At 46.3% G+C, this 14,260-nt stretch overlaps 1 protein-coding gene across 1 annotated transcript in view; it reads right to left on the reverse strand.

Annotated features, from left to right (window-relative positions):
• c1qtnf1 (C1q and TNF related 1) overlaps positions 1–14,260 on the reverse strand; it is a 46,603-nt gene that overhangs the window by 20,396 nt on the left and 11,947 nt on the right. Inside the window, exon 2 of the mRNA XM_085963575.1 lies at positions 10,307–10,682. Coding sequence (XP_085819701.1) covers positions 10,307–10,676 — 370 coding nt within the window. The 5' untranslated portion in view covers positions 10,677–10,682. The remainder of the gene's footprint in view (positions 1–10,306; positions 10,683–14,260) is intronic.

Genomic DNA, 14,260 nt, shown 5'->3' on the forward strand with positions numbered 1-14,260 from the left:
TAAACGAATAATTGACGTGAGGTATCCACCGGCCCCTAAAATAAGGTATATAAACGGGCAGTCGCGAAGGGGAAAAAAAAGGCAGACAGAGGAGAGCTCCCCGAGGTGGATCCATGCTAGCTTCGGCTTAACACCCCAGCCAGCCTGAGAGACCACCGAAGAAGAGGAGATCATTACCGCAGGCTGCAAAGATCAAGTCGTCCTGCCTCATCTGTCCGATCCGGGCCCGGTAAACCGTTCTCACCTGTTATGGTTCATATGTCTACTGTGTCCATCCTGATTATGTGTTGTAGTTGAACCGTCGCTCCTCAATAAACCGCTTGTGACTCCTTGACCCTTTTGGGTAAACTGTGACCCTTGATCAAATCTTACAATGTCCCAAAGTTCATTCATTTAGCTATGGAACTTTGTGGCAAATATTGTAAGACAAATTTCAGGTACGTAGTTCACTGTCTTGTAAAAAGAGTCAGATACAAGTGTTGACAACAATTTCTCAATGAGAAATGCAATTCTCCTAATCCACAAAAACTTAATCGCTGCATAAAATATTTTAATTTTTAATTTTAATCATGTTTTTACCACAAAATTAGAGACAAATATGGATAAAGCTGTGGGGGAAATAAGTGGGTTCCTCTTTGGGATTGAGGTGAGAGTCCTGGCAATAGAAGGTCAGAACCAAGTCATCCCTCTGTGGCAAACTGTAATCCGAAGCCTAAAGAGATAGCACCTTCCACTCTGGAATCAAAGGCCTCCATAGCAGCAGTCTGAGAATCCATCTGAAGAGCATTGACTGAGTCTATGCTTGGGGGCTCTGCTGCAGATGTCCCTGGCATTGTCATTCATTCCATTTTGGATTGTAGTGCTATCCTGCAAACCTGTATACAGGTACATGTAGTTAGTGGAGCTGCTTGGCAAAGTACTGTACTGCACACTTTTGCACCCCTCCAACTCCCGCAGACCCACTACTTGCCTCGCTGACCTGGCAGGTTTTGGAGCCTTCGGGAAGCCCGCACTTGTGAAGGCAAAAAGGGGATAATCCTATTTTCTGCCTGTTTACTACCTGTTAACAGGCAGTTAATAGGCGTTAATCCATTCATGCCTCCAAGGAGCCGGGACACGGCGCGGGGCCATGGGAAGATGGCATGGAGGTGGGTTGGGGGCGGGTTGGGCACCCGCCCTCAAATTCTGCCATTTTCCCGGCAGTCCTGCCTCCATACCCGCCTCCCCAAGGCTGGCAAGATTGCGCCCTTTGTGTCTGGGCTGGTGCATGGGAGGGATAGAGAAAAGGAAGACAAAATACAATGGTATCCTTATGAACAGCCTTCATATATAGCTTTCAGTAGAGTGACATGGTAAACTGATTCAATATATGCTCTATTATAAGTAACCAAATATTCAATAAAAGAGGTAAAAAAAAAAGGAAAATATTTGTATGAACTCAAAGCTGAGGGTAATCCTCACACTTTCACATCTCTGACACCATTGATGACCTCTCTACCTAGAATTGCAAGTGTTTCCACCTCAAATAGGGTTAAAGGGTGTACAGGTCAAGGGTGCCTCCTCCCGTTCATGGTCTCTCTTTTGTTATAGGCTATCTTCTCCTGTACAATAAGTGAGGAGTCACAATTGTCAGGATGACAAACACTGATAAAAGAAATGTTAGCATGCAGCCCATAGTGGGTATGATGACATGTGCATGCATCAAGAATCTGCATTAGATGGGAGGATTATTTTAGGCTGAATACATGTATGGATATGAATGAAAGAACACTTCTAGGTGAAGGCTTATGGTGCAATGTGTATCTTGCTGCAGAATGAGCACTCATGGTAAGCACTGAAAGTACTTTAAGACAGTCAGGGGGAGGTAACGGTATCTGACATACATGCTTAGTGCACTGCAATAATGAAAGGAAATAGTGAATTCTTCTACCTTGGCTGACCTGGTGAGATCATTAAACATCAGGCCCCACCTCCTCCCATTCTCCATGTGGGGCCTTGCAACAATCACTGCTGAAAAGGACCCCTCCTCTGCCTCACTTCCTTCAGTACAACTTCAATTGCTCCATCTGAGAAACAGAATTTGCTCTAGCATCCTGCATTCCTTATAAATATTTTTCCTACCTTCCAAATCATCACGCATGTCCCTTTAAGCTGCTGAAGGCCTTTAATTCCTACATCAGTACCAAATTTCCCATCCACCAATGGGCAAACTCCCAGTCACAAGCGTTTTCAACAACAGGAGCTCAGCATCCGTCAAGTGTGCGTCTGATTCGAAAGTCTAAGCTTTTGTCTCCTGGTTGGTGAACGTTGTTATTAAAATTCCATTTAGGAATTATACTGTTAACATTACTTGACTCAAAATGCTTCTGGCTGATAGAGCAAACTGCAATCTAGGAAAAAATTATATTAGGGATATGTTATCAAGTTCAATTGATATGTCATTGTTCAGTATATGGAAATGTATTTTTCAATTGTATCTTCCACTTTTAGGAAATAAAGGGGGCTGAATTTGGTTGATTTGCACCTCTCGTTTGCACCCTAAGAGGGTGTTAACAGGGCGCAAATCAACTAGCGCCTGGGTGCGGCGCCACTAACGCCTCCCACGAAATGCAGCGAGAGGTTAGTGGCGGCGCTAACCATTAGCGCCGCGCGGCGCTCCACCGCCGGTGATGACATCATCGCTGTGCGCAGCACCCCGCTCGCGCTCCATAGAAATAGAAGATAGGAGCAGGAGCATTTACAGCTCCGGCTGTAATATTGAGTGGCACCCCCCCCCCGACTTACCGCCGGACGCTATGTCCGCCCGGGTCAGGGGGGCCTACCTGTGGCCGGGGCGGCGCTATTTCAAGGGGAGGTGGCGGGCGGCCATTTTTGTTGCTGGCCGCTTGCCGGCACCTGCCCCCGTTTGCTGTCCCCGGCCCCCATGAAGCCCCCCCGCGGGGTGCCGGCCGCTCTGAGTGAGCCCGGCACTCCTCTTGAGTGCTGGGCTCATTCGTCGGCACTCCCGATCCCCGGTGGCCCAGTTGGGCGCTGGGACGCGCTGCACTAGGCCCCTCCCCTTTAATAAGGGGAGGAAGGCCTGCAGTACCGCGACGCGACGTGATGTGACATAGCGCCACGATATTGGCTCGCAGCACCCCAAGAGGGACACGGGGTGCTTCCAGTAGCGCCCTTCCTCCCTCTCGGGGCGCTACCTGGGAAAATCGGCCGCGGTAACTTTTTTGGAGCGCTAAATTTAGCACCCCGGCAAAGGGGGCGCTACCCAATTCTTACCCCAAAGAATGAACCCAAAATCTGAATGCGTTTTTAATCACACTTCATGCAGAAACAGTGCATTACAGGCTATAATCCAAAAACTAACAGCTGATCACAAACAGATTCAATCACGAATCCTGAATGCACCCATTAGAAAATCACAATTTTGCATATTTCACATCCCATTTGCTATGTGTGTCAGCTTGGCTTAGTTGGTAGCACTCTCACCATGAGTCAGAAGGTTTTTGGTTCTCAGATTTAAGCACACAATCTACGCTGACACTCCAGCACAGTACTGAAATGTTGGAGGAGCCGTCTTTTGAACGGGATGTTAAACTGAAGTCCTGCCTGCCTGTTCCAGTGGTTCAGGTGGGTGTTGAAGATGCCATGAAACTACTTGAAGAGCAAAGAGTTTTCCCAGTGCCCTGGCTAATATTCTTCCCTCAACCAACACCACCAAAAAACAAGATTAACTTGTTCTTCATCTCATTACTGTTCGTGGGATCTGGCTGTGAGCAAGATGGCTGCTGTATCTATATATATAAAGCGGCTCTTCTGTCTGTCTGTCCCGATGTCTGTCTGTCTGTCCGTTCTCTATACGTTTGAAAGTTACAGAGCGTACCGACGCGCGCGTCGCCTCAAAAGAAAGCTTGCGATTCCGGACCGGTCATAGGCGTATTTACGTTTCGGCCGGACAAAAATCCCGCCCACGGTATCCGAAAAACGTTCAGCGTTCCGCTCATTAGCATCTCATTAGCGACCGTGTGACGTCGAGGTCGACCAATCGGACGGCGGGTTCCTGGCGCGTGCCATCCTACAGTTGAGTGTCGAGTGACTCGACGATTGACCAATCCTACGCTTCGGTGACCTGACCGGTCGACCAATCGGTGCGTGTGTGGGCGGGCCTTATCCTTCTGAACCGAGGTGAGTGGCCGCCATCTTGATTTTTCACGATTTTTTCCCCCACACTTTCTGTGTGTTAGGGAACTAAGGTAAATATTTTAATGATGTGTTAGGGAATTAAATAACAATTTATTTGTGTTTTAAATTGTGTTTAGCAAATGCGCACGCGGTGGGCGGGGCAGTTGGCTCCTCGTTCGAGACCAGGCCTGCGTCCGACCCGAGGGGCCACTTAGTTAACGGCAGCCGAGCCCTGCCTCCTATTCACATCTACCGTCCTTCTTGCATGGGCCTACCGAACGACTCCTACTCCCTCCTCCTCTTTTGCTGCTCTCTATTTATTTAATCGGCGAAAGATGAGTTTTAAAAAAAAGAGGCCGCCAGTTGCGCGGCCGCCTTGACGACGGCACGCATTCGCACGGCCCCCGTTACCCCGGCAACGGGGCACGCCGGCGGTCTTAAAACCACGCATGCGCACGGCCCGCCACCCCGTGACATGAGTTTAAAAAAAATGAAGAGGCCGCCAGTTGCGCAGCCGCCTTGACGCCGGCACGCATGCGCACGGCCCCCGTGACGCCAGCACACAGCCTCGGGAGATCGCGGGGGGGGGAGAGCCTCGGGAGATCGCGGGGGGGGGAGGAGAGCCTCGGGAGATCGCGGGGGGGGAGAGCCTCGGGAGATCGCGGGGGGGGGGGAGAGCCTCGGGAGATCGCGGGGGGGGGGGGGAGAGCCTCGGGAGATCGCGGGGGGGGGGGGGGAGAGCCTCGGGAGATCGCGGGGGGGGGGAGAGCCTCGGGAGATCGCGGGGGGGGAGAGCCTCGGGAGATCGCGGGGGGGGGGAGAGCCTCGGGAGATCGCGGGGGGGGGGGAGAGCCTCGGGAGATCGCGGGGGGGGGGGAGAGCCTCGGGAAATCGCGGGGCGGGGAGAGCCTCGGGAAATCGCGGGGGGGAGAGCCTCGGGAAATCGCGGGGGGGAGAGCCTCGGGAAATCGCGGGGGGGGGGCGGGGGGGGAGAGCCTCGGGAAATCGCGGGGGGGGGGAGAGCCTCGGGAAATCGCGGGGGGTGGGGGGGGGGGAGAGCCTCGGGAAATCGCGGGGGGGGGGGAGAGCTTCTCTGTTCCCCCCCCCCCCCCAGTCTCTCTCTGTTCCCCCCCCCCAGTCTCTCTCTGTCGGGAAATCACGGGGGGGGGCGGGGAGAGCCTCGGGAAATCGCGGGTGGGGGGGGGAGAGCTTGTCTGTTCCCCCCCCCCAGCCTCTCTCTGTTCCCCCCCCCCCCAATCTCTCTCTGCCGCCCCCCCACCCCCCCAGTCGCTCTCTCTCTCTCTCTCTCTTCCAACAACAACATGCCCTCGAAAAAGCCTCGGCAATGCCGGGCTCACCCCAGCTAGTTTCTGTATATAACAATGATTGTTCTTCACACTAATTCATTGTACTTTAACAGCACCTCTCAGCCCTAAGACCTCTCACACCAAGAAGGACAAGGGCAGTAATGGCATGGAAACACCATCCCAAGTCACACACCATCCTGACTTGGACAAATTGCCACTGGGTCCCTACCTAACACCATTGTGCCATCATCACACAGACTGCAGTGGTTCAAGCAGACCCACTCCCCCACTTTCTCAGCACAACTAGGGATGAGTAATAAATGCTCACATCCTAAGAACAATTTTTTTTAAGTGATCTGGGACATTTCTGAGACTTCATAAGGTGCTATAAAAATTCAAGATCATTTTCTTTAAGGGGTGGATATATTGGGGTTTGAAAGTTCTTTTCATTCTTGACGTAATAAAGACTCACTACGCACTTGGTTGTACATAAAGCAAGGCTTTAATCGACTTGTAACAGAACATGGAGGTCTAGTTAGTAGTCACTAGCTTCCTGTTTCCAGACTGTCTCTGGCCAAGTTGGGCCCACGCCCGAGTATTTATACTCCTTGGGCGGCGCCCTCAGCTGGCCGTTCAGTAGTACTTCCTGAGTTACTTCTTGTAGAAGTTGCGATTTATGACAATTCTCATTTTACAAAATTAAAAATTGTTGATCTAGTACCTGTAACTCTCGCCCCCTTCTCCATGCACACATACATCATACAGAACTGTGCTATCTATTTCTGTCACTGCTATGGTGATACTTTGATATCTTCCCATTCACTAAACTTGCTAATGCCAAGTTTGAACAGAGGAAAATCATAACTTTTTTGATTTAACTGTGTTGCTGAGGAAAACTGCACAAGCTCCTTATTAGTGACCTTAAGCACAACATTAGTTGTATTTCTTACTTTCTGCTACTGTTTGTTCACCCATTTCTGGAGGGGTAGAAGTTCTCAGAACAGTGCTACACACAGAGTAATAGTCCGTTAGCACTTTTTGCGCACATTTTACTACTTTCACACATATCTACTTTGTTTGCTACATTAAAGAGGAAAGGAAAGACCGTCTTTTGTTCTGCCAAAAAGTGACAAAATAAAGCTTGAGTGGTCTGATTCTCTCCAATGACCAAACAATCATTTTTAGCAAGAACCTGAAAATAAAATATAGATCTAAGCATTACTGAAAACAATTTGTGCCAATGTTCATCGACTTCACAACAAATACACCTGCCCACTGGCACTTTGGTTTAAAGTGCATTAGTACTCTGTGGGGAAATACTTTTAGTCTAAAAGTAGATTTATCGAGCATCGGCCCTTAACTGACTGCCATTAAGTTGAGTGGGGATCAGTATCTCTTCTGATTCTGGCACTAAAACAAGTAAAATGGTGACTGCCAACTGGGTCAGTCAGCTGAAGATAAAATGACAAAATGGCAGATCCCCATTAAGCTGTGTTTATAGTAGCAAAATAGAGAATATCTTCCCTTAGATAAGAAATATTTTTAACTAGTCTTTCTGGGGGAATACGTTAGAGAGAAAGAACTTCCTTCCTTTTGAAGCGTGATGTGCATGTTAACATAATGCAAAGCAAAAACACTCAGATTAAGCCCTTCAGACCAATCTGACCAATTTTCTTGCCCTCCATCCAAATCTTGTCCTTTTTAGGGCCCTTATTTGACACCTCAACAATAGAGGTTGGCAATAAAGCCTTGTATGGAATAAGCAAGCCTGAAAAGTAATGTTTCTAATGCTGCATTATTCTGTTTCTACATGTTATTAAACATTTATAAACCAGACCATGTCAAAGCACTGGGTGATGCAGTGGGTTAGACTTTCACCTCTGGCGCATGGGTTCAAATCCAGCCTCAATAATCACAGGCATGGAACTTGAGATGATAGCTTCTCCTGTCTGCGGGCAGTAAGGGTTCTACATGAAATGAGTTTCAGCATTTTCCGAGTGGGCATGGACCCACCACACAGAACTGGTGCTAAAGTGGTAGAGACTGAAATTCCAATGGTCCTGCTCCACCAGTAGAGTGCAGTGGGGTCAGAGACATGAGCATTTTCAGAGCAGCCATATCGGTGGAACCCACCCTGGTGGAGACCCAAAATGTTGGCGTGGCTGGAGGTCCACAAGTCTTCAGCTCCCAAAGACGCTAAGGGCAACTTCTTCAAGGTAATTGATTGCCACCATATTTGATTACCTGGCATTTTAGGGTTTTTGGAAGGCCTATTACAGAACAGGTATGAGTTCCGTTGGGCCTATCAGGTCGCATACTGGGCAGAATTTCCTGGGAAAGCCCAGGAACTCCTCCAGACATAGCCCCTTGACGTTGGAGGGGGTGGTGGGCAGAAGATCTGCCCTCTCCTCGCATAATGAATTTCCTGGTTTCCTCTCCACAGGGCGTAATCCCAGCAAAACCAAATTCTGATTTTGCCATTTTACTCGCCCTTCTGGCAGTTATAAAAGCAGAATTTTGGCTCCATAATCTCAGTCAGAGAGACTCATAACGGCTGGTGCTGGAAATGTAAAAATGTCACACTGACACAATGGGAAGGAGCTTTCCTCTGCATCGAGCTGTGCTACGCCTGACAGGTTCCATTCCCCAGCAATAAGATCCCTCAATTTGATGTGTACATGACTCACATAAAAGTAGATAGAAAACAGATTTCTTATTTGCTATCACCAATGTAATTTTGTCCTGGATTGACTGCTCCTCTACCTTTTTGTTGATCTTGTCTTTTTTTTTAAATCTTAGTCATGCAAACAAGCAGAGGTCTACTTCCCTGAAACAGAAATGTCAGTGCTGAAGCATTTTTGAATTTATTTTTTACAATGGCGAGATGGGAATAAGAAAATCGTTTTTTTTAAACTGCCTTTGAATTTCCTATATTGTTAATAAAGTAACTTTATGAATATCTCAGGGTAGATTTTTCTCTATGGATGGTGTTGGGCGCCTGAAAGGATACCACTGCCTATGGTCGGCCAAAACCAATTTCTACACCAATAACTTTGAGATACGGCCCACTGCCAGATTAACCTTGTTGATAGAAATTTCAACTTGATTGGATGCTTTCAATGAAGTAGTTAATGAAACAATACAAATTTTCTTGGCAGTAACAATACAGACCTTGCACTTCCTAATTTTTGGGGAACACCATAGGTCATATGCCTACCCATTGCTATAGGGATAGCAAGATGGAAAATCGAGTTTAAAAAGTCATTTTTACAGTATGCTCAGAATAACCTGCAAGCAAATGTAATGTTCCCATTGAGCTAGATTTGCTATTGCAGCTTTCAAATTGTTTTTTTTTTATTGCAGTTTCCTCCACTAAACCTAATGACTTCTTTGCACACTCAAAGTCACAGATAATAAGCACAATACCAGTTACAAATTTACTAAACATTAAGACTACTGCTTGCAAGTACGAAGTGAGCAGAATAATTCAAGGCTGGGCCATTCAAGCATGAGTACTCCGCTACTATCTTTATCCTCAAAAATAATATAACTAAATAGCATTTATGAAAATATGAATGCAATAAATTATGACAATATTGCAACTGGAGAACAATTGCAAGAAAATATTATTTTTAAGATCTTTTCTACGACCCTCCCAACGAGAAATTTTGAAACACTATTGATGATAAACACACTATTACTGTGCGATCTCCATACGTGAGGGAAAAGAGAATAGATGGTAGGGTGGAAAGAGGTAAGTAGAGTGTGAAGTATAAACACCGGCATAGTCCAGTTGGGCCGAATGGCCTGTTTCTGTGCTGTAGATTCTATGTGATCCCTAATAACAGAGAAGGTTTGTACACTGCTAGGTGACATTAATCCCCAACAGATTTATGGTAAAAGCTTAAGAAAAGCATTTTGGGCCATCGACGGTGTTTTTCTCTTTCTGTGTCTGATGAAGGATTGACATCGGTGCTGCTGTGATTCACCCTCTCTGGAGAGGCTGCCCAAGTGCTTTCTCTATTTGTTTTTCTTCTCTGACATACATTATTGATTGTGCAGCAAAGAGCCATACATCTAAATTTGGATCCAAGCTTCCAACCCAAATTTTTACTGGCATCACAAGCTAAAGAATTGGTGAAGTGAGAACAGAAAATGTCCATCAGCATCTGAAGAGGGAAAGAAAGACTTGCATTTATTTATCACTTTTCATATCCTCAGGACATTCAAATCACTTCATGGCCAATGCATTACTTTTGAAGTGTGGTCACTGTTGTATTGAAGACATACACAGCAAGGTCCCAGACACAGCAATAAGATAAATGATCAGTTGGTTATTTTATTAGCTTTTGGCTGAGGTATAATACCCTGGAATCTTTTTTACATCCATCTGAACAGCATTAAAGTTTCATCCACAAAACACAGAACTCGACTGAAATATTGGCCTACATTAAGTGCTCAAGTCTATATTGAGGCTGCAAACCACAACTATCTCAGATTTGAATTAGCCATAGATCAACTAGGTCACAGCAAAATCCTGCTTAGCTGTTTTTCTATATTTCTGCAACTGACTGGTTCTTATTTCTTTACCTAACCTCCTCACTTTGCATTTTCCCCCATTTTATTGTTTTCATTGTTGTTTACTTTCCCGTTGTATCCTATTATAAGCCTGGTTGGCCTATTTAAGACCAGAAGTTCAGCTGGTAGTTCAGGTGTGCTAGTAGGATGACTTGACTCTATATCCTACAACCACCTCCTGCTTCCGTGTGAGAATAACCTCGACATGCTGAGTCACTGACCTTCATTTGTAGTTTGCACCTTACCTTTGAGAATAGTGAGGTTGATTTGAGGGATAGCTTGAAACTCTGGTGGATCCTCATTGTAGTGATGGTAACGCTGTTTGCGGCTTAATGGACGATCAGCACGATCACAACATTGGACACAGTGGGCAGTGCCAGTTTCCGCAGCCTTGTTTTCAGGCTGATTTGGTTCTGTACGAGCCCAATCCTGCTTGGGCTCATAGAGATCTGATTCAGTATCTGAGTAATAATATTCTTGTTCCTTTTGCTCATCATTGGCCACATCAACGTGTGGTACTGCTGGGGTTCTTATGGATCCATCAATTCGAATCAGGAGTACAGAGACTTCAATTATCAGCAAGAAAGCAAAATGGATATTAATGCTCAGCTGCATTTCCACCTATAAATAAAAATAAAATAGAATTATGATTGCACACAAAAACCTAGAGAACAATAAACAACTGACGTAACCCCATAGCATGGACCTGAAAAGATACACTAGTACATGGAACTGAGGACTGACAGAGAAATACTTTACTATAGAACTGAGAATAAACACACAGTTTACTCTAAAGTGAGATAGACACACATTACAATGGAATTAATAGACAACAGCCACCAGGTGGTGGGAGAGGTGGAGCTGGGTGTTGTTGGCGTGGGTGTGGAGGCTGCCCCCATGTCTTTGGATGATGTCGCCAGCGACAGCATGTAGATGAGAAAGAAGGGAACAAGGATAGATCACTGGACTCCAGAAGTAACAGTGCAGTTTGACTGTGGCACATGTAGACATATCATTTACTTTTGAAGTTGAAGATGAACACTCACACATGCTCAGCTATAGAGCAGCTCTCCTAATGGCTCAGTTGGTAAAGCCAATGTGGAATTAAGCCATAAAGATCAGAAGATCCCTGGTTTAATTCCCGATCTACGCTGAATTATCTGATCTCAGCTGGAATAGCAGGAACAATACTACAAATGGTCTCAGTTTCACTGGGTTGGGAAGAGGAAAATATGCCAGGGTTCCCACTCCTGTTCTTATCCAGTGACCACTGTTAGATGGTGTATGCGTGTAGAGGTTAGGTGAAGACAGAATTGGGATAGAATTGAGCTGAGCTGTGAAGCATCCACAGTCAAATAGCCTGTTAACACTTGCTGTCTAGGGTCACACTCAAAAGTTCCCTTTGGTGCGTTAGCAGCGTGTGCCTAGAGCCTCTATATGCCTTTGGGTGAGATGGGGAGAAGACTGGAAGAGCAACTTGCTTTATAAAAGAATGTATTCTGTTTGTCATATACATTGAACTATTTTCCAATATTGAGGCACCCATTAAAGAGAAGAGTGACTAGCTCTTACAAAGTTGCAGCACGTATGAAAGAGTGAGGTCAATTCTTCATACTCTTAACATAAATTTGAGATCAGATGGGCCCTCTAGCAGTGATGATTCTTTAGTTTGTTCGCGAGTTTAACATTTCCTCTCTATTTTCATGAGGTTTTGGCATTTTGGTGATTCACTCTTTCTCACCTGAGATACATTTGCTCAATGTACAGTACTAGGTCTTTGGTAGGAAACAAAAAAAACAAAGTATAATGATTTCCAGAGTTTGACTTTAACTATACTTCATTCAGGTTCATACTAAGTGTGACCACAAATCCATTCAGTATTATAAAGCTGCTTGGGACTCTTCATATAGAACTCTCTGTTTTTGTTCACGCACATCAATGGAACCAGCATTGGGTTTACAGGGTTCCTTTTCATTTCCGGTGTCCTGGCCAATATTCATCCCTCAATCAACATCACAAAAATAGATTATCTGAACATCAACATTCCCGTTAAGCTGCATGTCTGGACATCCCATGCAGGCCGCTCACCAGCTATTCAACGGGAATAACCGCGCATGCGCGAAGATTTGAATGGGGCGCGCAGCCAGTTAAAGGGCCAGTGCACAAATAAGTTAGCGCCCTTCCCCCGTAAATTCAGTAGTAGTGTCCAAGAAGGAGGTGGAGCGCTACTGGAAGCACGCCACCTCCTTCTTGGGGCGTTACTGCTCAATGTCGCAGCGCTACGTGCAGCAGCGCCACACGCATCGGCACGTAGCGCCACGTCATTGCAGGCCTCCTCTCCTGATTAAATGGGAGGGGCCTAGCGCTGTGCGCACCGGGGCCCAGCCGGACCAGCAGGGAACGGGGTGCCATGGAAACAGCCCAGCACTCAAGAGGAGTGCCGGGCTGAGCGATCGCTGACAGCACCCCGCATAGAAATGTTAAAGGTGGACAGGTGCTGGCAGCCGGCCAAAATAAAAATGGCTGCCCGACACCTGCCTTTTAAGTAGCGCCGCCGCACGCTACCACCACTACAAAACCGCCCCCTGATCTTGTCGGTCCCATCGCCCAGCGATAGTTCAGGGGGTGCAAGGGAAGTTTGCGGCCGGGGTGCAAACGGGGCACTGCGCACGGCGATGACATCATCATCGCCGGTGCAGCGGCGCGGGGTGCTACCGGCTACCGCTGCTGCTAACCTCCCACTGAATTTCGCGGGAGATGTTAGCGGCGCCACGGCGCCCGGGCGCTAGGCAATTTGCCCAGGGGGCGCTAACGAGAGGCGCAAAGCAACCCAATTCCTTCCCCTAAGCATTTACATTTTAAAATTTACCACATAACAAACTTATTTGCTAACTCATAGAAAGAAAACACCAAAACAAAACCTTACCAATAAACTTTGCTCAGTCTACTCCCGTCCCATCCCCCTGTCCCTCACAAACCGTGCAATGCACACTAATAAGCCTCAGAACATCCTGGTCTCTGGGTACGTCCTCTTCCTGCATCATGGGTCTCACCTCAAAAACAGACTCCCCCTTTTTCAGAAGCCCGATATAATGGCCCTGATGTAAACAAACAAAATGCAGGAGACCAGGTCCAATCATCTTTGGCTCTCAAAGTCCTGTTCGGGTCCCTGCTGGGTCTCCATGAGATTGCCACATTCAGATCACTTTATAATAGTCTCTACTGCTGCAAAGTGTGAATGCTAATGTAAAGTGAGAAATTAATAATCATTGGAATTCAGCAGTTTAGTTGAAAGCTAATTGAAGAAGACACAAGGCAGCGAGGCGAAAAATCCTAGGAAAATAGAGTTTTCTAAATCATTGAAAATGACGATTCCACAACACAGTGCAGCCAAAAAAGCAATCACCTCCCAGAACCATATGGTCTAAAAGCAGCAACAAAATGGCATGTGGTAGAATGGAAAACCTCCAACTGTGCAAATTTTCATCATGTTTACTATAGCATAAGGGAAAATTGATGTTGTAGGAGGTAATCAAGTCAAATATATGATAAATAAATTGCGGTTAATGTAGTTTATTATTTTGGGGGAAATGCTTTAGAAAAGCTGTCCTTGAGTACAGTATTTTGACTGTTTATTTTTAAATAGCAATGCCATGGGAATTTGCTGTACAACATATAAACAGGGTTTTTTCTGATTCAATACAGGGATATTTAAACAATATATTTAATTTAAAGCTTGATTTTATGCCAGATTGAAAACTAATGTGTATGGTGCCTTAAATGTTGCTTCGTTCTGCTCCAACCAGTACAGTACTTACTGCGTTTTAACAGCAATGCGAGTCTAAGTCCTGTTACACTGCCCATTCACATCACAGTGCAATGGGAGGCCACAAATCTCTATGGGTGCCTGGTCTAATGCTTATACAGGACACTGTCTACCATTGGTGTCAACCATGGCTCAGTGGCAGCATTCTTGCCTCTGAGTCAGAAGGTTGTGAGTTCACGTCCCACCTTAGAGCACACAATCTAGGCTGACATTCAAGTGCTGCACTGTCGGAGGTGCCGTCTTTCAGATGAGACGTTAAACCCGAGGCCCTGTCTGCCCTCTCAGGTGGATGTAAAAGATCCCAAGTTACTATTTCAAAGAAGAGCAGGGGAATTATCCCCGGTGTCTTGGCCAATATTTATCCCTCAATCAA

This window comes from Somniosus microcephalus, chromosome 21 (genome assembly GCF_052327205.1).
Source record: "Somniosus microcephalus isolate GS21.2 chromosome 21, FLI_Smic_1.0, whole genome shotgun sequence".
NCBI lineage: Eukaryota > Metazoa > Chordata > Chondrichthyes > Squaliformes > Somniosidae > Somniosus > Somniosus microcephalus.